General features: G+C 40.5%; 1 protein-coding gene across 2 annotated transcripts; it reads left to right on the forward strand.

Annotated features, from left to right (window-relative positions):
- On the forward strand, positions 1–27,251 carry SAMHD1 (SAM and HD domain containing deoxynucleoside triphosphate triphosphohydrolase 1). Of its 2 annotated transcripts, none has more exons than XM_048497594.1 (16): positions 1–313; positions 4,288–4,354; positions 5,767–5,839; positions 7,173–7,333; positions 8,832–8,947; positions 10,711–10,781; positions 12,642–12,791; positions 15,381–15,481; positions 15,604–15,712; positions 19,787–19,878; positions 20,473–20,588; positions 20,837–20,976; positions 22,322–22,438; positions 24,504–24,608; positions 24,895–25,032; positions 26,135–27,251. In XM_048497594.1, exons 1-16 carry the CDS (start codon positions 106–108, stop codon positions 26,276–26,278), a joined length of 1,908 nt encoding a protein of 635 aa, XP_048353551.1. In that variant the 5' UTR covers positions 1–105; the 3' UTR covers positions 26,279–27,251. The 2 variants fall into 2 exon arrangements, with proteins under 2 accessions (XP_048353551.1, XP_048353552.1); XM_048497595.1 differs by lacking the exon at positions 1–313 and adding an exon at positions 324–392.
- Positions 27,252–27,495: the final 244 nt, after the last annotated feature.

Genomic DNA, 27,495 nt, shown 5'->3' on the forward strand with positions numbered 1-27,495 from the left:
ATCGTGCTTATCTGGCCCGGCGGGGAAGGCAGCTCGCCCGGCCGCTGTGCTGCGCTCGAGAGGACGGAAGCTGCGCTGCGGGTCTTCCTCACAGAAGCGAAAGCGATGCAGAACTCCAGTCAGGAGGGCGTCTCCAAGCGGGCCCGGCCCGACAGCCCGGCCGATGGGTATTGCACTCCCGAGAAACGGGTCTCTGCCTATCCCGGTAAGGATCCCAGCCACCTGCACCCTCGCCACTGGGACACCGAGCAGCTGTGCCTCTTCCTCCGCCGCAGAGGCTTTGACGACCCGGAGGTACTGCGCCGCTTCCGAGGTGAGCGGAAAGAAGTTGGGATATGAGCTGGAGATGCGCTCGCGGTGCAGTCTGTGGCCGGTGGTTTCCACGTGTGCAGGTTTTTTTGTTTTTTGGTTCCTGCCTTTTCCGTCGCCGGAGGTTATAAGGGGAATTCTCCTGGGTATACTAGTCGAAATTGATCCTTGCTACTTTCTTAGCTTTAAATGTGCAGGTTCATTCTCAAAAACCTTAGGTGGGGGTTGATCGTTGGCTCACGTCTGAACCACAAGGGAGTGACTACAATCTATATGCATTTTTAGCCTCCCGAATGATGCACTTTTTACCACCAGCAGGCTGTACCTTAAGCAGTGGCGTAGCTAGGAAAAATGTGGCCCGGGACAAAATCTGAGTTTTGCCCCCCCCCCCCCAATATGGGCTGTGTCCCTCCCCCACCACAACCAAACAACATTTTTTTGCACCAGGTCATCTCAAAGTCACCATCACATTATAGAACATGCCCCAACACACAAATCTGAACACACCCAGGGCTCCTTAGTTTAAACAACATTGAAAGTGATGCTATTTTTTGAAGGGGGGGAATCCACCCTGAAACAGCATCACTTTTAATGTTGTTTAAACTAGAGAGCCCAGATTCTCCTTTTAAATCCACCTTAAAGAGAGACTCTGGGCTCCCTAGTTTAAACAACATTGAAAGTGATGCTGTTTCAGGGTAGATTTCCCACCCATCCACCCCAAACAGCATCATTGTCAATGTTGGTTGTTGTGGGTTTTCTGGGCTGCGTGTTATACACTGTGTCCAGACTTCTCTTATAACAGACTTCTCTCTGTGATACACCTCTGAAGATGCCAGCCACTGATGCAGGTGAAACGTTAGGAACAAGATCTACCAGACCACGGCCACACAGCCTGTAAAACCCACAAAAAAGGTTGAATCTGGTTGTGAAAGCCTTCAACAATACTTTCAAAAAAATTTTTAATCTAGGGAGCCCAGATTCTCCCTTTAAATCCACTCTAAAGGGGGTGGATTTAAAGAGAGAACCTGGGGAAAATTTGAGGGTGCCTGCCAGGAGAGCAATGTTTAAGCTAACATTACCAAAATGTTAGGCTATCTTTAGGAGACTCTCCTGATGATACCCCCCAGGTTTAGTGAAGTTTGGTTCAGGGAGTCCAAAGTTATGGACCTTCAAAAGGGTAGCCCCATCTACCATTAGCTCCCATTGGAAACAATGGTGGATGGAGCACTTTAAGGATTGGGTGTGCCTGCCCATTCATATTTTGGCTCCTTCTCCTATCTGCTCCAGAATCGCACCCCCAAACCCACCAAGCAACAAAACATTCTCAGGCAAAATCCCATTCTCTGCTAGAGGGATGTAAACATTCCAGAAATCTGTGGTGTTGTGAGTTAAAAGTTTTCCTTTGACCCAGCTGTTATTCTGTTGTTTTGGCTAGTTTACCCCCCCCCCCCCTTAGAGTTTACAAAGGGCAATAAAACAATACACTTTGTCTGCTTTAGAATTTTATTAGTGCTAAACGGTAAAATCTTATCAGTTAATAAATTTATGACACCAGAGACACCTTGTCTCTTCTTCAATAGTCTAAAACATGTCCCCCTATAAACACACCAATTTTATTTTTAACTTATTTCACTGAATTACAGTATTCAAATATCTGGGGATCTATGTACCACAACAAATAGATACAAATGTGATGCTAAAATTTCAATAGCTAGAAACTAGGTGAATGTTGTAGTCTTCCAGGCATTCAGTGACTGTTTTAAAGTTCACTGGTCTCCTTCTAAAGAACTTCAGAGAGAGAATACAGTGGGACATTACTGCATCACCATTCATCAAGTATGTCAGTACTATCTCCCCACTAAGCCTCACTAGAGTTGCAAATCTCTTGGCAAATGCAACAATTCACAGGTGTTAATTAAACTATCATTGGCTGTTGAGAGTTTTCCAGGCTGTGTGGCTATTGTCTGGTACTTTTTACTCCTAACAGTTTTCCTGCATCCATGGCTGGCATCTTCAGAGGCATTAAGCCCCCAGAATATCAAAGGATGAGAGGTGCAGCAGAGTAAAAGCCAATAAATAAACAGATTTGGGTTTACTTATTATCTTCAGAGACATGACCACAGAGAAAAATATCTTTTACCATAACATGCCTCTGAAGATGCCAGCCATAGATGCAGGTGAAACATTAGAAGCAGAAATTGCCAAACAACAGCCACACTGCCTGGAAAACCCACAACAGCCAGTTAATTCTGGCCATGAAAGCCTTTGACAATGTAGCTCTTTATATTCCAGTAGGTCTATTTTGTGCGAATCCTACTTCATCTTCTGACCAGTCAACAGTTGAGACCTCTTTGCAGGCAGGTTTCTCTTCTGATTTGCTTTTGTTTTTAGCTGGTCTTGTTTTGTAAGTACTTAAGGTTTGACTATACATTTATCGGCCTAATGCTTGAGTAGTTTATATGCCGGTTGAAGGAAAATTAACTCATGAAAGTTTATGCTGGAATAAATGTTGTTAGTGCTGGAAGTGCTGTGAATCTCCTTTATTTAGCTTTATATCTGCTGCTGCTATGTAGGACTAATTCAAGGTCTCATAGGGTGCAGTCCTATGCGTGTTCATTCAGAAGTAAGTCCTACTTTATTCATTGGGACTCAGGTAAGTGATTGCAGGTATAATAATGCAGATTAGTGATCCCATCACATTGTAAAAATCCTAGTTATCTGTCAGGCCACTACCACCTTGTCCTGATGGTGCTGCCTCAAGTTGTATACCTTTAGCAAGCCCTTTTCTGGATTGTCATAGCATCACAGTTGTTATGAACTTGCTTCAGTTTCTGAATCTGAAGGGTTTCAGGAATGGCTTCTGCCATCCTGGCATCAACCACCAAGGTGCTGTTGGGCAAGAAATTTCACACCTGTGTGTGGGAGTATGGGTTCGGCTGGATGGGGATTGATGTGTGCTTGACAATGTAACCTGTTTTCTGATATGTTAATAGAGCTCCACTCTGTTTGATCTTTGTGCTTATAAATGTAGACAATTAGGCTGACCCTGCTGAAGCTCAGGAAGGAGGAAGGAGCAAACAGCAGGAGGCTATCTGCCACAGACGGCCACTTTCAAAAACATTGGAAAATGGGGGAGGGACTTATGGAGAGCAAAACCTGGGAGGATAAATATGATTGTAGAAGCCAAATCATCATAACTGGCTTCTTGAAGTTTAGAGTGCCTGTGCCAACTCCAAGACCTAACAAAGGGTCCTAGTTGTGGAACTTAGTGTCACTGTTTATCCCTAGTAATTTCACAAAAATGTATAATGTGGTCATGAAGTACAGGGAGTAGACAGCTACATATTTGTTTTAGTTGCATACTAAGGTGGTGCTCCAAAAGGAATGACAATGGTGAAATGCCATTTTTTTTCTTTCTTCTAAGTGCTGATCCTGATGGAAGAAGGAGTTTAGACATGCAGAGAAGGGGAAATTGCTACCTTATTCTACTACAGCCTTGGAAACATAGCGAATCTCTGCTAGAGTTGATAAAAATGCATACTGTAGTTAGTCCAGCAGGAAAAAAAACCCTCAACCAGAGCAATATATTTATTTACTTGGTTTATTGACTTCTTTGCTCACTATGCAGATTGTACAGTTAAAAACAAGGCAGTCAGAGCAGAATATAATCCGTGATTCAATAAAATGGGAACCTGCTGGTTTCTTATCATTATGAAATATTGTCATGTGCTTTCATTTTTTTAAAATGCTGTCCCATTATGAAGGAACCAGTAATGTCTAATGAGTGCCAGATAGAAAGTGCTGGGTTTTAGTATTTACTCATTTGTCCCAGAATGCATTGGTACAACTAGAGATTTTTTTTGCACAAATTAGAAACGAAAGTGATTTTTCAGGAAAGAGTTTCCTCAATTGCCATCTATTTTTGCAGTACAGTTCTGATGAAAGAACGATGGTAATACTTGTTTCTTAACTCCTTAGAAGATCAAATAACTGGTTCAGTACTGCCCTATGTCACTGAATCTTATCTGGAAAACATGGGAATCAGGTAAGAGAAATGTTCATCTAACCAATTTTTTAATGAGTATGTGTATTTTAATTACCTAAACAAGCACCTTCTGTTTTTTAGTTGGATTTATATCCCCCCTTTCTCTTCTGTAAGGAGACTCAAAGGGGCTGACAATCTCCTTCTCTCCCCACCCTACCCCACCCCACCCCACCCCACCCCGTGAGGTAGGTGGGGCTGAGAGAGCTCAGAAGAACTGTGACTAGCCCAAAGTCACCCAGCTGTTGGAGTGTACAGGTTAATCTGAATTTCCCAGATAAGCTTTTACAGCTCAAGCAGCAGAGTGGGGAATCAAACCCAGTTCCTCCAGATTAGAGTACACCTGCTTTTAACCACTACGCCACTGCTGCTGTTCTGTATTTATTTAAGAAATATTTAACAGTTCTAGCTTCATTCATTTAATCTGATCTAATTTTGCTGAGCAAAAGGAGATCAGTGGTTTTGATTTGTTTTTGTTGTTAACTCACATTTGTTTTTTTCATCCCTAATACCCTAGGAAGAATATATATATACTGAAAAAAATCACACACATTTTGAATTTTACCTATTGGATACCTATGTGGCATAGTATTCTTTTGTCATTTCGGTCTCTATATTACCATCAAGTCTTATCATGATGTGTGTTTGTGTGTGGGTGTCTCTCTATCACCCTTATTTGTCCACTTTGAGAATCTGATGAAGTGTGCTTGTACTATAAAAAAATCATTCTACAATTCATAGTGTAGTTTTATAGGAGCTGTAATATTTCTTTAGAACAAGCCTCTTCCCACTATGGTAACAGAAACACATTAGGTTTAATTATATTCTTGGATGAGATGTTATATGATCTGTTAAATGAAATACTGAGATCTGGTTCTGGTGGGTTTTCCGGGCTGTGTGGCTGTGGTCTGGTAGATTTTGTTCCTAACGTTTCGCCTGCATCTGTGGCTGGCATCTTTAGAGGTGTGTCACAGAGGGAAGTCTGTTACACACTGAGTAAGACCAGACCACGGCCGCACAGCCCGGGAAACCCACCAGAACCAGTTGAATCCAGCCGTAAAAGCCTTCAAAAATACTGAGATTTTTTTTTTGGTTAAGGAAGGAGAGAAATTCAGTGTATGAATTGGAGTGTGTAGTATATACCGAAGTTTCCTTTTCTCATGGCAGCAACTATTTAGTACACATTTGATTGGAGGACGAAGCCATGCTTATTTAGAAAAGTTAGTTTTAGTAACCAGTATTGTTTAATAATAAATATGTTTTCTTCATGGAGTTACTATAAGTTAAAAAATTGGTAACTTCCAAATATGTTGAATTTGATAATGGAGACACTGACAGTCCAAACAATTCAGTTAGCCTTAATGTAAAATAAATTGTAAAGTAAAATTATAAACTATTAATTTCATCATTTTTAGAAATCTGCCCTGGAGAAAACGACTTCTGCACTGTTTGCGCAAGCTGGAACAAACTCATACTGACATAATGAAGGTGAGAATTGCTGCTGCATTGGTCTGAAACACAAAACACTGAAATTTACAGTGTTATCCTAAACAGAGCAACACCCATTGACTCAACAGACTTACAGCAGACTTACAACAGACACTGAATCCTTGGAAGATCTGCTTAAGCCAGGGTAGAACTCACAATAGTTCTCATCCTATTGGACAGTACAGTTATTGAATGCTATTATAAAATGGTTACATTGATGTTTGAATAGCATTGTAAACAAATATATTAGATTGAGTCAAACAGGCTTTTAAAAAAGCTGACTCATAAGGTATTCCCTCAACTTTTCATCTTAGCTGAAAAAGCATTCCATACAACCAGTTGAATATTTCAGAAAGATATCCTTGTCAAATTTGGATTTGGAATACATTTTCTTAATGAGGTAAATTTGGTATACAAGGTTCCTAAAATTAGAATGTGGTCAAATAATAGTCTTTCACCACTGTTTTGAATTATATTCTGAAGTGAGACAAAGATCTCTCTTCCTGCTATTGTTTAACCACTGGATAGAAGTTTTGGCTAATAAGATCAGTGAAGAAGATGCTAATTTCAGTTGTGGTAAAGTTTTTGTCACCACTCAATGATTGTAGGATACAGATGACCAAGTATTTGTAGAAGGAGATCTTAAGAAATCATTTAAAACCTTTTAAGAAATTTTGCATAGTTATAGCTCTATATCAGGCTATAAAATTAACTAGGCCAAATCCATTAGAGCTTGCCAAGTATTGTACTGGCAGTGGCATCCAAATATAGTTGTCAGTGTTTATAAAACAGCCAAGAGTCTTGTATAAATAGATTGTGACTAGTGGCATGAATGCTTTCATGAACTGTGTGAGTTGAAGACCAGAGCAGGTTGAGGGACAGGTGGCACCAGGGCTAATCTCAGGCAAGCACTTGGCTTGAGGCCAGGAAGGAAGAGGAACTTACGAGGCTTTGCTTATTTGTTCTGCTGGTTTTTGTTGGATTGTTGTTTTGCTCATTTATTTTTTAAACCCTTTTATTCGAGGACATTTCAACAATAATTTCTCCCCGAAAAACAAATCATTTTCCCTAAGGATAGATTTTTAATGGTATTTCATGTTCTCAGCGTAACTTGTGTTGGTGTGCTGTTGCCCAATGGAAGTGCGCTTTTAACTATTAAAACCTGCATAGATTGACAGCCATGTTTTAACTCCCCTGTGTCTTAATTTTTTTCTGTATTAAAAATGGAAAAACAAAGAATTTTTGGTTTGGTTCTTTTACTTTAACGCACGCTTTTTCAACTATTTTCATAGATCGTTTTTGTATTTTAAAATATTTCTTACATTTTTTTCAGGTATTTAATGATCCAGTTCATGGCCATATTGAAATACATCCTCTCCTCATTCGAATCATTGATACACCCCAGTTCCAGCGTCTACGATACATTAAACAGTTGGGTGGCACTTACTATGTTTTCCCTGGAGCATCACACAATCGCTTTGAACATTCCCTCGGGTAAGGAAGCACCCTGTCCATTCGCTGTAGATCTTCTCTGTTTTTATTTCTACTGAACTGGTATACTTAGCCACCAGACTCATACTACTGATACTGACCAGCCCAGCAAATTCTTCATTATGCCTCTTATTCTTCATCATCCCTCTTATTATTCTTACTGCTGTTTTTAAAGGTTTTAGCAAGTATATTTATAACTGTATTGTGATTTTATGCTGTACACCGCCTGGAGCCCCTCGGGGATGGGGCGGTATAAAAATCTAAATAATAAATAAATTAAATAAATAAATAAATAAATAGAATTAACACCAGAGCCATTTTAGTATATATAGTAAAAGGAAAGGCACTATCGTTGTCCTGTTGGGTGTCCCTGTTTTTAAGTTTGGCTAGGAATGTGCCCCTAAGTGTGCAAGGAGTGTCCAATACAAGATAATAAAACTAACTGGTAGAAGAAAACTACTGGTAGAATCTACTGGTAGAAGAAAACTGGGAATAAAAAAAAAAGGTAGGGGAACATAAAGGGGTTGGGCTGAGAGCATAAATATGAAGAGAAAACAAGGCATAAGGGAACAATAACATTGGCAGATAAAAGTCTATAACTGTTAGTTCACAGTACACTCTTGTAAGACAACCGTAGTATTAATTAAGCCTGTTTTATCCTATAACCTGCCGTATGAGGATACTAATAAAATGATTTGTTGCTGTTTACTGTTATTGGTATAAAATTGTGTGTGTGAGGGGCTGTCAAGTCACAGCTGACTTATGGCAACCTCTTGTGGGGTTTACAAGGCAAGAGACTTACATAGTTTGCTATTGCCTCCCTTTGCTTAATACCAACTATTCAAAGGTCAGTTGTCCTGGACAGATGATGCAGCCTAAGGCTGATACGTTATTTATTAACTACAGATGTATTTTGCTCTGAAGCAATAAAGAATCAATAATTACAGTTTGTTTTCTAATCCAGGCAATAAAGATCCATGTTTCTTCATTAGAAAATAGTACATGAAAAGAGATACAAATTTATTTACATCATTTATAGTCCACTTTCTCATTGAGACTCAAGGCAAATTAAATGGTTGCCATTGTCCTTAACTGCCTCGTTTCCTTGGCAGTGGTTTGTTGGGAGTGACACCTTGAAGAGACCTCTGTTCCTCTTATTGTATATGTGTAGATAAAGGGAGGGGAGAGAAATGTATGTGCTGAGGAGTTTGTTTTTGACTCTGCATTATCCTAGAGGGAATGAACAGAACAAATTTTTAAAGGACAATATGCCCCACCCAAACCAGTTTGGAACCAAGACCTCTTTGTATGAATAGATGGAAAGGATTCATGATTTCAAAATGATCTGCTAATGAGCAAAATGATCTGCTAATGAACTTTCACAACAGGATTTTAATCCAGAATGTTTAAGCCTAGTGACATTTCACAGATACAAAACAACCCTAACCTGTCGAGTGAAGTCAGAAACTCAACAAGTAAAAACCTGCACTTCTTGTAACAGGGTTGGCCATCTTGCAGGCTGCTTGGTCCGAGCGCTGCAGGAACGACAACCAGAGCTGGATATCAGCCACAGGGATATTTTATGTGTCCAAATTGCTGGCCTTTGTCATGATCTGGGTAAGCAGTTCTTCAGGTATTGTATACAATGTAATGTATATGTAGTGTATCATTTAAAGAAATGTATTATCAATTCTAGGCTAAATTAACATTCATTTTACTTCATTCACACCTCCCCTTTCTCCCTAATGGCAATCCAGAGTGGCTTACATCATTCCCTGCCTGGCAACAGCCCTGTGACGTAGGTTAGACTAAGTGTCTGTGGCTGACCAAGGTCACCTAGCAAGCTTCTATGGCAGTGTGAGATTTGAATCTGGGGTCTAACGTTCTAACCATTATACCACACGATACCAGATCCCGACCACTATACTACACTGTTCCTTTGAAGTTATTCATTATTATTTCCATATTTTATCTTTCCTTGGGGAGTAAAAGTAGTGTTAATAGGTTATATTCAGGTGTTATGAAAAAGAGACTTTTAACGTATTTAGTGTCATACCCCTGATGGTCCTGCCATATTACTACTTTCCTCATGTACTGGTGGCCTGGGAGCTTTTGCATTGCTGCTGTTCCTGCCAGGAGTTTGGGACCTGATCTTGATGTGTGTGTGCGTGCGCGCGTGCGCCTGCCTGCCTGCCTGCCTATGCTTCCACACTCTCTCTTCCTTATCTCACTCTGGGCCTCGTGGGAAAACCCCTTGTTCACATTCCATTTCCTTGAAGTAAGAATAACATGGCTCATCCTACCCTGAGAACCCAGCTTTCCCGCTATGTAAACATCCAATTATGTTATACTGTCTACTTAAACTGGTTCCACCTGGCACTAGAAAAATGGGAGGCTCTAGGTGTATATCAGTGGGCAGCTTGTGCTGTAATTCCAGATCTGTCTATGGTTTCCTACCTGCCAATATCCTGCTATAGTTATTCAGTAAAGAATATTATGTTCCAGTTTTGAGTTCTTCAATTGAGACTATAGTCACAGGGCACTACAGTGGCTTCCTGCTTGGTCATGAAAGGCCAGTTACGCCTAATGACAGTCCTGTATGACAAGACTTCTTTTATACTGTACTTCTTCAAGTTGTAGAGGGAGCACATGCTTGAATGCTGCCAATAGGAGCAGCTCCCTGCAGACACTACATTAGCATACCTGGGAGACCCTTTTGAATGCAGTGCCAATTTTCTATGTAATACAAGTAAAGCAAAATCAAATTATACACTTAAGCCTCATGTCTGAATCCTTGAGTCCAAACCTGGAAGCAAAATGTTGTCTAAAAATACTAATAAACCTATCTAATAATTCTTTTTGGTGTAATAATGCGCTGACCTGCCTTATGAATGTAAAATGTCAAAAATTCAGGGCTTACATTTGGGGTAAAACATTTTTACATGTTATGTATGTACATTTGAATCCAGGACTCCTTATCTTTGAAGATATAGAAAGACTCCTTGCATCTATGTTTACTGTCAGTGAACATGCAGACCAAAGGCAGATAGTAGAGGGAGGTATGTGCACACATGGCAAAATATTTATTAACTGATGCTATTTAGCCTTATGTGGTTTACAGCCAATTAAGAGCATTGTTAATTATGTAAAAACACTGGTTTTCAAACATTACTGGGCAAAGGAAGAGGTGGAGATTTTCTGCATCTTTCGGGTCATGTAGAGGAGATCAAAAGATAGCCAGGTCTAAGCAGCTGCAAGGTTTACCTTTGTAAAAACCAGCTTTAGTGTTAAAAAGGCTTTGTTGTAATCAAGAGGAATATCAAAATTAGTCTACAAAACTAGCATACATCTTACCTCATTGTGCACTCCTTCCTTTTTAGGTCATGGGCCATTCTCACATATGTTTGATGGAAGATTCATCCCACTTGCGAATCCAGAATCCACATGGAAGGTGGGTGTGCCACATTTAGAATGTGACCTTTTAACAAATTATATAAGTGGACCGTTCATTTTAGGATCACGTTCTGTCATTTTGTGGTGTGATAACAACAGAAGTAGAAAAGGAGGAATTTGGATTTATAAGCCTGCTTTTTCTCAACTGTAAGGAGTCTCAAGCAGCTTACAAACTCCTTCTCTTCCTTTCCCCACAACAGACACCTTGTGAGGTAGGTGGGAGTACTGAGAGAACTCTGACCAGCCTAAGGTCACCCAGCAGGCTTCATATGGGGAAACCAACCTGGTTCACCATATTAGAGTCCACCACCCAGGTGGAGGAGAAGAGAATCAAACCCAGTTCTCCAGGTTAAGAGTCCGCTGCTCTTAACTACTATACCACATTGAATCAGTACGTACTGATCTCTGAAATTTTCTTTCAAGAAAAAACTACTTATTAGTAATTTGAAGAAATACAGTTACAAATTCTTTGGTTTGTTTAGGAAATTCTTAATTCTTTTCTCACAGGTTATGCACCTCAAATGCATTTTTCTAGGGCATGTTTTCTTTCTTTGTCTTCGCTGGTTGATTTACTGAATGTTTCAAATTTCAGCCTTATTCATTTTATTCAGATATTTTGTTCTTTAGCAGGCATGTCAGATGCCATTAGAAAGTTCAGCTGTTAACATGGGGAGAAGATGCTGCTTGCACTGCTTGCTGCAGCCACTGGGGAGAGGAGAGCCAGAATTGCTCCGTTCATGCATCCCCCCCCAAAACCAAGTTTTTAATGACTGTGATGGACTGCAGAGAAATGTTTTTTAAAAGTGCATGTCTGCCTGAAGCAAAGCATTGTTTACTTTCGGAGTGAGGCATAAAGACCTAGGAACAGGAGAAACCACTTGATTGGTTGTAGCATCCTGCACTCTGATTAGCCTAGAGGCTAGATGATGCAGTGAGGGAGGAGGTTAACTCCCTGGCAGAACAATTTGGGGTCAAACTGAAGGGCTATATAGATATAAACCAGTGAGGAGTATCTTCAAGTGAGGAAAGAATTCCAGTGTACCAGTTTGTCTGGGGTATTGGGTTTTGCTTTGTGTTACCTCAGTAGAGTGTTTTTGTTTTAATTGAGGGTTTTTCCAACTGTGAGGGCTGAATGAGGGAACTGAATATATCTACCAAACCTATGAGTGTGGACAAGCCATTAGCCAGAATATCTTAAGTTTAAGGAGCAGTACCATCTAAGAAACAGCTGTATAACATCTAAGCTGAACTGAAACTGAGAACTGAACTTGAACAAGTATTAAGTCTGTGCCTGAAAAACTAAATACTGAATCTCTGTGCCAAGCACTGACTAGTGTATATATATTGCACCTGCCTGATTTGCCTCATCCATTCCTAATCTCAAATTCATCTCCCTTTCTAATTTTCACTCTGTGAATAAATTTATTCTGTTTAAGTTTCAAATCTGCCTCAGTATTTATTTTTATGCCTGATTAAGGGGTTTGTCTAGTAATGGCTTAAGTCAACTGGCATCCTTCACCTTCTGGGTTAGTTATAGGGCTGGTACCATACGCTACTATATTTCTGAAGCACCTCAAAAGCGGGGAAGATCTGACAAGCTAAGTCAGAGTGTGGTTTCCTTGCCTGAAGAGGGTAAGGAAGGTGTGGGGGTCCATTGCACGAACTCATTGCTATTCAATGTTAGCAAAGTGCCCTTTCAGCCCATGTACATATTTAAAGTGAAGCAAAGGCATGTAGCGATAAATCTCATAGACTTTTAGTTGCTACAAAGTCCTTTTACTCTTACATTACAAAGCTTATTTCAGCAGGGTGTGGCTTTTGTGCTTTTAATTATGGCCATTTGTTGTTTTTTCTGCAGCATGAACAGGCTTCTGTGGAGATGTTTGACTACTTGATTGCTTCCAATGACCTGGGACCACATATGGAGTTTTATGGTCTCTGTTTGCCTGAAGATATAGAGTTTATCAAAGAACAAATAGGAGGACCCACAAAAACTGATGACTGTTCAGTGAGTCTCTTTCTCCACTTCTCTGGTGGAGGTGTGATCAGAATTAAATGCTATTCCGTTTAGTGACTGAATTAATGAATTATTTAGTACTATCACAGACCAGCACAAAATATATATAGTACCAAAAATATTTACAATTGGAGACTTGCAAGTAACTTGCAGGAGCAGTTCTCCTCCTGTTTGCTCCCTCCCCTCTCCCCCTTCTCTCACTCTTTCCTCCTCCTGCCTCTCTCTCTTCCAGGTTGGATACTTCCTCTTTCTTTCTACCCCATCACCCTCCCAGCCTCTCACCTGCTCCCCCCCTCCCCGCCCGCAGCAGTGATTACAGCAGCTTTCTTGGAATCACAATGGATCTCCCAGCTACAGAAATCCAGACCCCCTTTGGGTTGCCTGCTCCAGGTTGGGAAATTCATGGAATTTGGGGGTGGAATCTTGGAAAGGTGATGTTTGTCGAGGGAAGCAACCTTAGCAGGGTATAAAGCTAAGGTAGGCTGATAGTTTGTGACTGGTCCTAAATCACTCACTGCACATGCACAGAAAGATGGGGATTTGAATCTGACTCTGCTTTGAAGCTCTAACTGCTATACTTAGGGCTGCCAACCTCTAGGTGGTGACTGGAGCTCTCTATTTTTTACAGCTGAACTCCATGCAACAGATCAGTTCACCTGGAGAAAGTGACTGTTTTGGAAGGTGGACTCTGTGGCATTATACCTCATTGAACACTTTTCTCCTCAAAACCCACCTTCCTCAGGCTCCATCTTGAGAAGGGTATTTCCCAACCTGGAGCTGGCCACCCTAGCTACACCACATTGACTTTCTTAGGGTGGCTGCTGTTGGATAGTAACAAGCAGCCAGGCCTAGTTGAGTCATGCAAGTCATGTGGTATCAAGTCATTTGGAGGTTGCTGCCAGACCTAGGGTTGCAAACCTTCAGGTGGAACCTGTAGATCTCCAGTATTACAGCTGAACTCCAGACTACAAAGATCTGTTACCTGGAGAAAATGGCTGCTTTGGAGGGTGAACTCTATGGAGGCTCTTCACTCTCCAAATTTTACCAGACTTCACTGCAGACTCGCCAGATTTTACCATCTCAGACTCAACCACAATATCTTCAAGAATTTCCTAACCTGGAACTGGCAACCCTCCAGTGAGTCTTCCTGCAATGCTACACTAGACCTAGAAAGGCCCCTGCCCATTTCCTGTCTTTTACTAGCAGAATGAAGTCTGGAATCTATTGCTGCATAGGAGCAGTTACTGAGGGAATCTCAAACCAACAGTGCTCCATTAATCATTTTTTCAACTTCCCAATATATTTACTCTATTTTTTAAACATTTCAGATTTTTCTGCAAACCTGGAGCCCTTTTCAGGTTTGTTGCAAGATTTGATTTGCTCGTTCAGAGCTCCAGTCACCAGATTTCAATATCCAAAGATTTGGCCAACTTGTCTTTTAGAATATAAGATATTTGGGGGACTCTGCTTTAATATTTATAAGGGATGAGAACATCAAGGGGACAAGACAAGAGGCATATGTGGCAAATACATTTTGTGAATAAGTTCTATTCATTTGGATTTCTTCGGTTGGAGGGAGTCTAGTTCACGAGTCCCCAACCTTTTTGAGCTTTCTGGGGACCTTTGGAATTCTGACAGTATGGTAGACACAGCCACAAAATGGCTGCTGAAGTTTATCTTCTTTCACACAGATCCTTGTAGTGTGGTAGCAGCTGCTATCAGAGCAATGTTTTTAAAACTCTACACAGCCAATTAAAAGCCTTGCTGAGCAAAACCACCACTGATCCCACCTATTTGTTAAGAACATTTGGTGGGCACCAGGAAAGGTGTCAGTGGGTGCCAAGCCCATGAGCAGCACATTGGGGACACTTGGCCTTGTGGTAAAGTATATCCAGTGCAAGAAATATCAGGTTCAGTCCTTGGCAATCTAGTGAATTACGGTAATTTCTGATCACAGAATAACAACTGTAAAATGCATTTGAATTAGGGGAACTGCTGCTGTAGTGTAGACAGTAGTCATCGGTTTGGTGGATTAACTAACCTAATATAAGGAAACATCATGTTTTTAGTTTAGGAGGGAAACCATGTTGGTCTACAATAGAACAGCTAGATTCTAATCCAGTAGTGCTTGGGAGACCAAGGATATTTTTGGAGTATAAGCTTTCAAGGATCAAAGCATCCCTTGGCAGATATAAGTTGGAATCAATTCACCTTACAAAGTAAATCAAAGTCCAGATAGACCAGATTGAAAGAAGCCAAGAAAGATTGGGATCCATGTACAAATCAGTGTGATTTATTACGAGTGGTATAACTTCTTGTTAAGAGCAGACTGAGGTCTGTAAATAATCCTAGGGATTTTGAATTTAGATGTCCTAGCAGGCAGAATGTAAAAGACATTGTAGTTGAACCAATAGCAAAAGGTATGATTTGTACGAAAAAGGTGGTCTAATCCCTCCCCCAATCATTGTTGTTATCTATAATAGTATGACTGATGCTTAGAAACTCTGTTTTGACACCAGTGTGGTGCTTACTGTGGATTCAAATACAGTGTTTACTTGATCCCCTTGTCCTGTCCCTTAGTGGCCTTACCGTGGACGATCGGAAGAGAAGAGTTTCCTTTATGAGATTGTGGCCAACAAAAGAAATGGCATCGATGTAGATAAATGGGATTACTTTGCAAGGTATCAAAAATGTTTTGTTCAAACACAATTTTGGGATATTTTTACCTGACCTTCAGTATTCTTATGATGATGATCTTTGCCTTTAGACAATTCATGTTTGACTACATCTGAAATATTTTTAGGGATTGTCATCATCTTGGAATCCAGAATAATTTTGATTATGGACGCTTCATTAAATTTGCTCGGGTCTGTGTAGTCGATGGAAAGAAGCATATTTGTACCCGTGATAAGGTAAGCTTAATAGTAGAAGAGAGTTACAATAGCTATGATGCTACATTCTCAGTGGCAGCATAAAATACTTGCCTGCAAGTTATTGCTTGTTTTGCACATTTCTCTCCATTCTTTTGAGCAGCACCAGAAAGCATCATCCCATTTTGCCCTTACCACCAGCCTTGAGACTTAGATCAGGCTGAAAGTTACTGACTTACCCAAGGCCAAATAGTGAGCTGCTTATAAGAATGGGAATTTGAACGTGGATGTTTTGATGCACATCTGTAGCGGCGGAAGCGAAGCAATAGCAGGAAACACACGCACAGTTTTGTTGGAGGTTTTTAGCTAGCTATCTACTGCAAACTGGACTCCTTTTATTATCCCGTTTTTCCATTACATCATTTCGCAAAAGCATTCACAGAATTAGCAGAGTGCGCCATAACCAGAGGCTGATAAAGCACTTATTCATTAGTTAGTGAGTTAGTAGTACAAGGTTTTCTTATAATTGGTGTCACAAAGCTTTTGAGTATGATCACTGCTCCTGTCTGGAGGATGCTTTCAGAGTTCCCTGATAAGATCGTTCTTCCGCCCAGGCTTGCCAAGCTCCAGAGCAAAGTGCCGTATGGCCAGGAGGCCGTGGCCCGCAACTGTAGCCGTGTCAGCTTGCTTTGGAGATTGGCATCAAACATTAGCCAGAGCCAAAGCTCATGATCTCATGTTCCCCTTCACACATCCACGTAATAGAAGTTTTCTCAGTTTAGGAAATGAAACTTTAAGGCCCGTTGCATGTATAAGAGGCTGTTCAAGTATGTGTATCTTCTGATAAAGTTTCAGAGACATGTACCCATATTATACTGGATCCAATAATGGTCTGGCTTCCTCCCTCTCAGAGGGAAGATCTCCTGTCCCTGTTGGCCCTGCAAGACCTGCCTCCACAACTTCTGCATCTGTTGCCAGTCAGCCAGCTTTAAAATAGGTTGGGGTTCAAAGGGCCCACAAGTGTAGTTGTAGCTTGAAGCCACATTTCAGGCTCAGCTCACCTGATCAAAAGTGTTTGGCCTCTAGTCCACCCTACCTGGCTGGGCCACTATCACAACCCCAGACTTGCTCAATGAAAGGAATCCATACTTCGAAAGCAGAATTCTCATTTATTGATGACAAGCATAGGGAAGCTAATGACGGATTATATCCCCCAGCTCAGATTCATCAGCCCCCCCTATTCCTTCTCCGAAGGTGAGAAGGCACACACACTCACATGCATGCTTCTGTGGGAAGTGGATAGCAGTCACACACATATACCCACACAAATTCCACAAGCAGTGATAACCAGGAAGATGGATGAGAGCTCAATGATTTCCACCCAACTCCCCTGCAGCTGCAAAGAGATAACAGTACCTAGTATGAGCAAACTTTCCCAGGCCTGTTTTATCAGGAAACTTTCAATAGATAGAAATATGCTGGTCCCAGGATAAGACATTAACAACATAAGAACATAAGAAAGAGCCTGCTGGATCAGACCAGAGTTCATCTAGTCCAGCACTCTGCTACTCGCAGTGGCCCACCAGGTGCCTTTGGGAGCTCACATGCAGGATGTGAAAGCAATGGCTTTCTGCGGCTGTTGCTCCCGAGCACCTGGACTGTTAAGGCATTTGCAATCTCAGATCAAAGAAGATCAAGATTGGTAGCCATAAATCGACTTCTCCTCCATAAATTTGTCCAAGCCCGTTTTAAAGCTATCCAGGTTAGTGGCCATCACCACCTCCTGTGGCAGCATATTCCAAACACCAATCACACGTTGCGCGAAGAAGTGTTTCCTTTTATTAGTCCTAATTCTTCCCCCCAGCATTTTCAATGTATGCCCCCTGGTTCTAGTATTGTGAGAAAGAGAAAAAAATTTCTCTCTGTCAACATTTTCTACCCCATGCATAATTTTATAGACTTCAATCATATCCCCCCTCAAACGTCTCCTCTCCAAACTAAAGAGTCCCAAACGCTGCAGCCTCTCCTCATGAGGAAGGTGCTCCAGTCCCTCAATCATCCTCGTTGCCCTTCTCTGCACTTTTTCTTTCTCTTCAATATCCTTTTTGAGATGTGGTGACCAGAACTGAACACAGTACTCCAAGTGTGGTCGCACCACTGCTTTATATAAGGGCATGACAATCTTTGCAGTTTTATTATCAATTCCTTTCCTAATTATCCCCAGCATAGAGTTTGCCTTTTTCACAGCTGCCATGCATTGAGTTGACATTCCCATGGAACTACCAACTAAGACGCCCAAATCCCTTTCCTGGTCTGTGACTGATAGCACTGACCCCTGTAGCGTGTATGTGAAGTTTGGATTTTTTGCCCCTATGTGCATCACTTTACATTTTGCTACATTGAACTGCATTTGCCATTTCTGAGCCCACTCACCTAATTTATCAAGGTCGGCTTGGAGCTCTTCGCAATCCTTTGTGGTTCTCACCACACTACATAATTTGGTATCATCTGCAAACTTGGCCACCACGCTACCCACCCCTACTTCCAGGTCATTTATGAATAAGTTAAAGAGCACTGGTCCCAAAACAGATCCTTGGGGGACACCATTCCTTACATCTTTCCATTGTGAGAATTTCCCATTTACACCCACTCTTTGTTTCCTGTTTCTCAACCAGTTTTTAATCCATAGGAGGACTTCCCCTCTTATTCCTTCATTGCTGAGTTTTCTCAATAGTCTCTGGTGAGGAACTTTGTCAAAAGCCTTTTGGAAATCCAAGTAGACAACGTCCACTGGTTCCCCCTTATCCACATGCCTGTTTACACCCTCAAAGAACTCTAGTAAGTTTGTAAGACAGGATTTTCCTCTGCAAAAGCCATGCTGACTCTTTCTCAGCAGGTCTTGCTTTTCTACATGTTTTATAATTTTATCTTTAATGATAGATTCTACTAATTTGAATCTATCATTAAAGAAAAAATTAGAGGGTCATTAGAGGGTCAAGCAAAGCCATTATTTTTATTATCATTTTATTTAAGTAAAAATAACATAAATTTCAATAAAATACAACTGAAACAACAAAGCAGAGACTTTGGCCATAATCTCAAACCCTATGCTCATTAGACCAAGCAAATAAAATCCATTATTTTACAGACTTTAAATTGAACAAGTATGAAAAAGGAAACCTATATTTGGAGAGGATTTCCCCCCTTTGTCATTTCATGAGCAGGGCCTGGCCCCCAGAGGTTCTGGAGATCACTGTTCATCTGGAGTATCTGCCAGTCAATGAAGCCATCTTCATCACATCCCAACATCAGAGATATATGAAGAGCAACACAGTCTTGTCAGTTAATAGTGCTAAAGGTGTAAGACTTAACATCTGAAACATCAGATAGAATGTTCATTTCTTTCCTTTTGCTAGTTTAGAAAGTAATGTCTCCAGGGATGGAGGGAGAGGGAACTGCATCAGGGGCACAACCTACCCACGCACATCGCCTGCCCTCGCCCCAATCCGCCCCCATGTGACGCCAATGGTGCATGCCCGGTGTGCAGCGCCCTTCTCCCCTCCCGCCAGCCCCATTGCAGCTTCGTCACTGAATGTCTCTTGCAGAAAGGTTTATGAACTTTTCGTGTATTAAAGCATTCTGCCTTTTGGTAGGAGAGCATTTAGTTTTCTTGTGTCTAAGAACTTTTTTGTGTGATCTTAAGCCGTAATTTTAAGCATGCTTACTGATTAGTAAGGCCCATTGAACTCATCAGGACTTACTTCCAAGTAAACATTCTTATGTCATTCCACATGTTTTTCAGAGATTCACATCTATTGAGGAACCAAGTAGAAGTAGCTCGTTAAACATATGCACTCATACCAGTTCTTACTTGTACAAAAGATTTCTTTGGGTATCCTTCTGTTTCTCTAAAAATTATCTTAAGAGCCATGCCACCCTCTGGAGATACCAGCATTTGTGGGAGAGGTTTTCTCACTATCCTTTGTGTAATCAGAAGGTCCTCCTTGGTGCACTTGTGTGGGGATAGGATGCCTAGTACTTGCTATGAATAATCTGTTAGCCCTGTGTTCTAAATCTAGAAGCTAGGTAAAAGGCAATTTTTATCTTGGACTCCAGGAAGCTGGAAATTTATATGACATGTTTCACACCCGAAACTGCCTGCACCGCAGAGCCTATCAGCACAAAGTTGGCAACATAATTGAAACCATGTAAGTTGGGGTTGATGGGTTATGGGATAGGACCTGATGTTAGTCTTAATCATATGAACTTTAATTAGCAAATTTATTCAGCTCTTATCGTTTCTTTATTTTGTAGGGTGCACATATATGCCATAGTAGGCATCATCTTAGAAGAGGCATTCCATCTTATATCTGGGTGAAGGGAAAATGAGGTCTACAAAACACAGTCTTTAGAAGTACTTGCATTAAAAGTAATATATTTTGAAATGTGTTGCCCAATTGAATCAGGATCCATTTGCAATTGGTCACAAAGTTTTTAATCAGTTAATCTCACCAAGAAATCAGTTAAAACTCACAGCTCTACTGGGGTGTTTCAGGGGGCTATTTGCGGAACAACCACCTTTCTTAAATCATTGTTGGAAGAGAATTTTGCAGAATGTTCATTGAATTAAAGCCTGATTAAACTTAAATCTGAGCTTTTGCCACTTTTGCCACTTTTGTATCTGCTTTGCTTTCATATAGTGGTCATGATTTAAGAAAGCGAAGTTTCTAAAATTACTTGAAATCCTTGATTGTAAGTAATATTGAAGTTAAGAACTCTTATTCATTTATATTTCAATCCAGGATTACAGATGCTTTCTTAAAAGCTGATAAGTATATAAAGATCAAGGGCTTCGAAGGAAAAGAATACCATCTCTCTACAGCGATAGAGGATATGAAAGCTTATACTAAGCTAACAGGTACAGACGCTTTGTGCAGTTGTTAATGATATCTGATTTTGGGAGTGTATCCCAAGGCTTTCAGGAGAAATTGGATTCATATCCTGATCCTGTGCTGATCCTGTTCAAGCACAAAAACATTGGTTTACTTTTCCACTTGGGTTTTCAAAGATCCAGAGTTTACGATGACACCTAGATTTCAGATTACAGTTTTCAGATGTGCAAAAGAAAATTCTTGGTTGGCATTACTTGTGATTGATTTCTGGCAGATGACATTTTTCTGACAATTCTGCATTCTGATCTCCCGGAGCTGCATGAAGCACAGGAAATTTTGCGTAAAATAGAACGCCGCGATCTCTACAAGTACCTAGGAGAGACTCAACCTCTAGAGGGCAGGGAAATCAAAAAGGTATGCATGGTTATCAAAATTACATTGGTTAGGTATTTTATTTTACTATTTCTTTTTCGGTTGTGATTAGAATTTCTCCCTCTCCATTGCCAATCAGCGTCACAGCCAAGTTGATGACATTTTTTTTTGTTTCATAGCAAGTAGTACAGGAAAGGCATTTTGATTATATATTGGAATGTTTTGCCTACCGCTTGGCTGGCCAGGCAGGCAATTGAACTGAGCAGCCCAACTCAGCTGGTTTACTTCTCTGAAGTGATTCTATGCATTGTGTGCTGAGGAAGTGACCCTGCCGTTTCTTTTCTCCAACAGAAAAGCTGGCTGGATCTAATCCCAGCACTCTAATCACTTCACCACACTTGGGTTGTACACTTCATCTGAGATCTAGTTAAACTCCCAGTTACTGTCTTGGAGTCCAGGCAAGTTGGTCCTGTTTGTCCCTTAAACTGATCAATCAGGATCCTGCATTAGTTTGAGGGGAGCTAGTAATTTATTATCACATCCTGTCCTGAGCCTTCTGTTTGTGGGGAATTGTTCAAACTCTATATGTACCACTGTCTGGCAGCCATGTTAGAGAAAATTGATGATGTTTGCTTTCATGAAGGTAGATATTCTCAATCATTGGTAGGAATCATGCTCACCTCTTCAGTTTTTATTCTTGATCTCTTGAGTAGTGGTCTTACATTATTAAAATAGTCTGCAACAACTCGCAATTTATTAACAGTTCTGTGACTGTAATGAATTAACCCCTGCCTTAGTCTTCTTTAGGGTTGCCTACATCCAGGTGGCAACTGGTAATCTCCTGGGATTTCAGCTGATTCTCAGGTGAAAGAGATCAGCTCACCTGGTGAAAATGGACACTTTGACCTTCTGTACCCAACCCTGCAATTCCCCAGCTCCATCCCCGAAATATTCAATTATTTTCCAACCTGGAGCTGGTAACCCTCCCTGACTTGGAGAAATGTGAGCTGTGTTGTGACCAGTAGAAAATGATGTGTTAGAAAACATAATTTACATAATTTGAGTTCTTATGTACAGTTATGCAGAGTATCTTTATCAGGGCAATACATAGGTAACCTTAGTCATGTGTTTCAAAGCCTAAATTGCCTCATAAGTGGTAGCAAGGGCAACATGAGTGGAAGGTGGAGACCATGTAAACCTGAACTTTTTGGATAAGGGGTGAGATAATAAGGTGTAAACCCCTGTGCATGGGAGAAAAGGTCACTTGGGTTTAAAAAATGGGCTTGTCAGAGTAATTTCAAACTTGTTTGAATTAATTTTGATTTGAAAATGTGAACTTAACTAATCATCTGATTATGCAAAAAAGTAAAAGTCTTTATGTCTACAGGAGCAGTATGACAAGTTGCCTGCTGAAGTTGCTAATTCTAAGCCTAAAGTTGCTAATTCTAAGCCTGAAGTTGCTAATCAAGATGTTGAATTGAAGGCTGAAGACTTCATAGTTGATGTAATTTTTCAAAACACATTGTTTTCAATGCTTTGCTTATTTTCAAAGTACATATAGTATTTAACCTGCAAATGTTCCACAGGGTGAAATGAAACTTTCTCAGTCCTCCCATTCCTGCAGCAGTTTCTTGCGGCTGGCAGACAACATGACCAAAAACCATGTGGGTTGAGGACTTCAATGAGGAGGGCAATTGGTCGAGATCATCTGTTCTTCTCAGTTGTGTCAGTAAAACATCTGTTAGATCCCATCCCAGCACTGGCATCCTAAGTCCTCAGTGCTGGTGAAGTGTCAGTGCTCTGGCAGTGGTAGAATAACTGCTTGTTTTCTGGTAGCACCTCTATTGGAGTTCATAGCAACACTAGTCATGGAGCAGCATGTTGATAGTAACCCCATGTTAATTGTATACAGAAGCAACTGAGCAATACATGCTGGGTACTACCATTGTTACATAGGAAACACAGCACCCTCTGTTGTAGAAAGAACCATGATGTTCCTGGTAGCTGCTCTATAATTACAACAGATGGGGGTTGGAATCTTGTCCTGCAAACATATTTCCTTTTTGCTCACTTACCATGAGCTTTCCTGGTCAAGGATGCAGGTCCCAGCAGGGGACAAGCAGTCCAAATTTTTTGCAAGGTGTATACAGTCACCAGTACAGCAACAGGAGAAGACAGTAGAACATTTGCAGAATGTGTTCCTGATGTCCACCTGACAACTCACTTGGGCAAAGACACTCATGTGAAAAACTGGAACGAGGGGGTTTAAATCTCATTCAGTGGGGAGCTATCAATGAGGCAAAGCTCACCTTTTCCCCAGCAGTGAGGCAATGAACAGGAGAGGAAGCAGAACCAGAATCCATACTCATGCAAAGGCTGTTGTCCCTCTAACCACACACACCACTAGGTACATAGGAACAAATGTATTGTGGAGTATTTGAAATCCTCCATTAGCCCTGATGTCAAAAATAGCCACATATACCAGGATAAGAGGCTGGAGAAAAAGACATACCGGTAGTTCTGTATAGAACTTTGGTCATGCATATCATAAACATCTAAAACTTTAATCTTTGTCTACTCATTGAAAAATTTCCCTGAAATATCCTGGAGTACAGGCAGCCCCATCCAAGAGTGGGTCACCCAACAGCTGCACCCAGTCACATCCTCCCCCACCCCAAGGCTTCCCAGCGGGGAGCCTCAAAAAGTGAAAAAGCCTTCCCACTACCAAGAAGTCTCTGTGGGGCTCAACAGACTTATGCTGCCCTTTTGGGTCTTAATTCTCAGCTGCCAGCATAACATTGCAAATGGCCAGGAGGGAACTGACTAAGTCAGCTCCTCCCCAGCCATGGCCGTGACCCACTGCTCCTACACTGGGGTAAGTGCTCTGGGCAAATCCACCGGGGCAGCTGCGCACCACTTCCACTGGCTGACTCAGCCCTGCCCCTCTGGATGGGGCTGTAAATCTTTTGGCGTAATTGCTCTGTATCCAAAAAACCACATGTGTTTAGCTTGTCCTTTAATCATCAGAACTAGTCCAGTCTGACAGTTGTTCTTGATACTGCTTTAATCAAGCCCTTCCAATCTTTCTTTTAGGCTTCTGGCCTTAGCATTTTTTTTAAAAAAAATCAGTTGTTCTAAAGTATTCATAGGTTCTTCCATAAGCTCTTCTTACTTGCTCAAATCTTTGTCAAATATGTTTCTTTCATAACTGTGTATCCACCTGTTTCATTTTCCTCCGACTTCTTTCTTAACTTCTCTCATAGTACTAAGAACATAAGAAAGAGCCTGCTGGTAATTTAAAAATTACTACCTAATTTATTAAACTCTAATGAAGGAGCTTTTGGATTTGACCAGTAGAATGAATTTTTTTCTCCTAAAGCAGATTCAGATTTTTTGATCTCTCTAGTAGTCAAGTAGAAAATATATGCAATTGCAGACATCTTTGATCTGCTGTTTCTGAGGCCCCTTCCTAGGATTCAGTTGGTATCCTAAGTAATTTATCCACTGGCTTTAGGATTGTGCTTTATGTTCAGACAATAGCTTAATTTATTTCCCCTTCTTCTGTTAAGGTTATCAACATGGATTATGGAATGCAAGAGGAAAATCCTATCAATAATGTTCATTTCTACTGCAAGTCTGATATCAGTAAGGCAGTCAAAATTACTAAAGAACAAGTAAGTGTAAGATGGGATGGTGAAACATTTCTAACAAAGTACATCGCAGTGGTGATATTCTGATACAAGTAACTGTACTGTTCATAAAAGCAAATACTCTGTTTAATGTTTCTCAGTATCAAACTATGAAATTCTTGATGCTCGTGTCACTGCAATGATTCCGAATTTTATATTTTGCTGCTTAAGGGTAAAGCATTGCAGATTCAGGAAATTAATTAAAGAGTTTGCTTTCTCAAAGTGATAGGTATGTTTCTTTTACATTTTGTCTCTCTGTTTTCTTTTTGAGGTATCAAAGTTCCTGCCAGAGAAATTTGCTGAACAGTTAATCAGGGTTTACTGTAAGAAAACAGATAGCAAGAGTATTGAAGTTGCCGGAAAATATTTCGTTCAGTGGTGCATAAACAAGGATTTCAATAAACCACGGGTAACATATTTTTAGTTGACAATCGTTTTTGTATTTGGCATGGGTCTTTACCAAACGTTTATTTATCATTATTCGATTAAGCTGTTGTAGCCTGCTTTTCCAATAGAATCTGCAGAGCACTTAAAATAAAAATGTGCCTCCCACCCTGGCAAAAGAAGCAGAAGCAAGTTCATTCCTTGAAACCTTTAAAACAAAGTTATAGCTGGGGACTAACAGGAGGGCAATGCAGTTGCTTCCCTAGTTTGTCTGGGGATAGCATTCTGTAAGTGAGACATTACCTCTGAAAAAGCAATATTAATTACAGTCTTTCAGATCTGTAAAATGTGTTGATCTTCTGTGTGTGGGATCTTGTTGCGGCTCAACAGCGCTTTTGTCCCATGTATGTTAATTTTCCTGGCACACTGCTAAGTGTACCGTTTTGGGTAGTATGACGGACACACACTGAGAGTAAAGGGTCCTTTGGCAGTAATAGTTAAACAGCTCACACCAGATGTTTATGTAAACTTATACTGTCAGTTTTTAAATGTTTCATGTCAAGAGACTTGTAAGTATCCATGCACACCAAAGGATAGATAGAATTCTTTAAAATTGCAGATATGGTTTTGGGAAAAGTGATGTCCAATCCTTATAACTGAATTATAGGACAAGTATAACACCACTGCCACCACCTACAATGTTGATACCTTTCTTGTTTATGAACTAGCGTGCCACAGGTTAATTGCATAAAATTGGTTGACTGTTTTCTGGGATGGATGGGGACTGCCATTAATAGTCATGGAACTGTGTAGTTCATTCATCATGCTTTGATCCTCTTTGATCTGAGATTGCAAATTCCTTAGCAGACCAGGTGCTCGGAAGCAGCAGCTGCAGAAGGCCATTGCTTTCACATCCTGCATGTGAGCTCCCAAAGGCACCTGGTGGGCCACTGAGAGTTAGCAGAGTGCTGGACTAGATGGACTCTGGTCTGATCCAGCAGGCTCTTTCCCTGCAGTGAAAAGGGAGGGTCGGTAGCATCCTTGTGAATGACGCTTGGTTGAAATTTATCTTCAGATCCTATTGAGTGAAGGCTGAATTCTTTTTTTCTCATTTGATTGTTTGACAGGATGGTGATGTGATTGCCCCTGAACTTACTCCATTGAAATGGAATCCGGATCAAAATGACACAAAGCAGCATTCGGTGCAGCACAAGAGAGCTTCAAAAACTCTCTTTCCTACTGAGCATCTTCAGCCTCATTCCAGTAACTAAACTGTCATGGTGCCGTTTTGGATACATCATTTTGCAAAGACAGAGATTTTTATCGAGTTTTCTTCTCCCCACACTTAGAAATTTAATAACTGGCAATGAAAGTGCCATTTTATACCCATGTGAATGTGTATCAGTGAAGTAAGAGCTAAATGAGCCTTCAAAGTCATGTGCAAGATCACTAACCTTTAAAAATCAAAGGAAGCCAAAAATCTGTATTTCTACATAAATTTAATTATCCTAGAACTGACAAAAATTATAGTTTGTTTACCAAAGCAACCACAATAAAGTAATGATGGATTTTGAGGCCAGGGAGAGAGGATCTGTGCCATTTGCCTCAAATGTGGTAGTTTTGATTGAAACTTTCTCACAGTTTGAAGAAAGTTAGTCTGTGCTGCTTTAGACCTTAAATAAGTATGAAAACAATCAAAGTTATATTGTTTTTTTAAACCTTTTGAACAGACGCTACAGAGGAAATATTATTCTGTAGAAGCCAATGACAGTTTAAAAAGCATATTTCTTACTAAGAGTGTTGTCTTTTTTATTTTGAAAAGATTGAATGTATTTTTAACTCCTTCATGTTGCCAGGGGTAAAGAATTATATATGTATGAACAATGTATCATACTTTTTTAGTTGTATTCTTTTCAGAAATGTTTTGGAAATAAGTGATCAAAATGTTATCCAAAAAATGGTTTTGTATATGAGAACTGTTGTTCGTGAGAAATCTGCTGTCAGTGTTGAGAATTAATTCATTTAATCTGTGAATTTTTTTCCTATTCTTTAAGCCTATTCTTCCTATTCCTTAACACAGGACAGCATAATTAAACACTTCACTTTAAATAGTGGCCACGATGGATTGCCCTGCGAAATATTCCTGTCCCCGACTCTCTGGTTTGTGTTGCTCCTACATGTCTCTGTCATTCTTTCCCCTCCAAGGAACAAAACTAGCATCAATAAATAGCATGTGACATAGGGTACTAAATGAGCCATGCCCTTAATTTCAGTTCATAATTTTCTCAGTGGAGGAATGTGTAGGTGAATTAATCAATTGCTTGAGCTTTGAATCAAGAGAGTCCATGCACACCTGGTCCAATCTTCTCTAAGGCTGCCCTTTCAGTGGTGGGATTCAAATAATTTAACAACAGGTTCCGGTGGTGGGATTCAAATACTTTAACAACTGGTTGTTGTAAGCACCATTTTAACAACCAGTTCTGCTGAA

This window comes from Sphaerodactylus townsendi, linkage group LG05 (assembly GCF_021028975.2).
Source record: "Sphaerodactylus townsendi isolate TG3544 linkage group LG05, MPM_Stown_v2.3, whole genome shotgun sequence".
In the NCBI taxonomy this organism is placed as follows: Eukaryota; Metazoa; Chordata; class Lepidosauria; order Squamata; family Sphaerodactylidae; genus Sphaerodactylus; species Sphaerodactylus townsendi.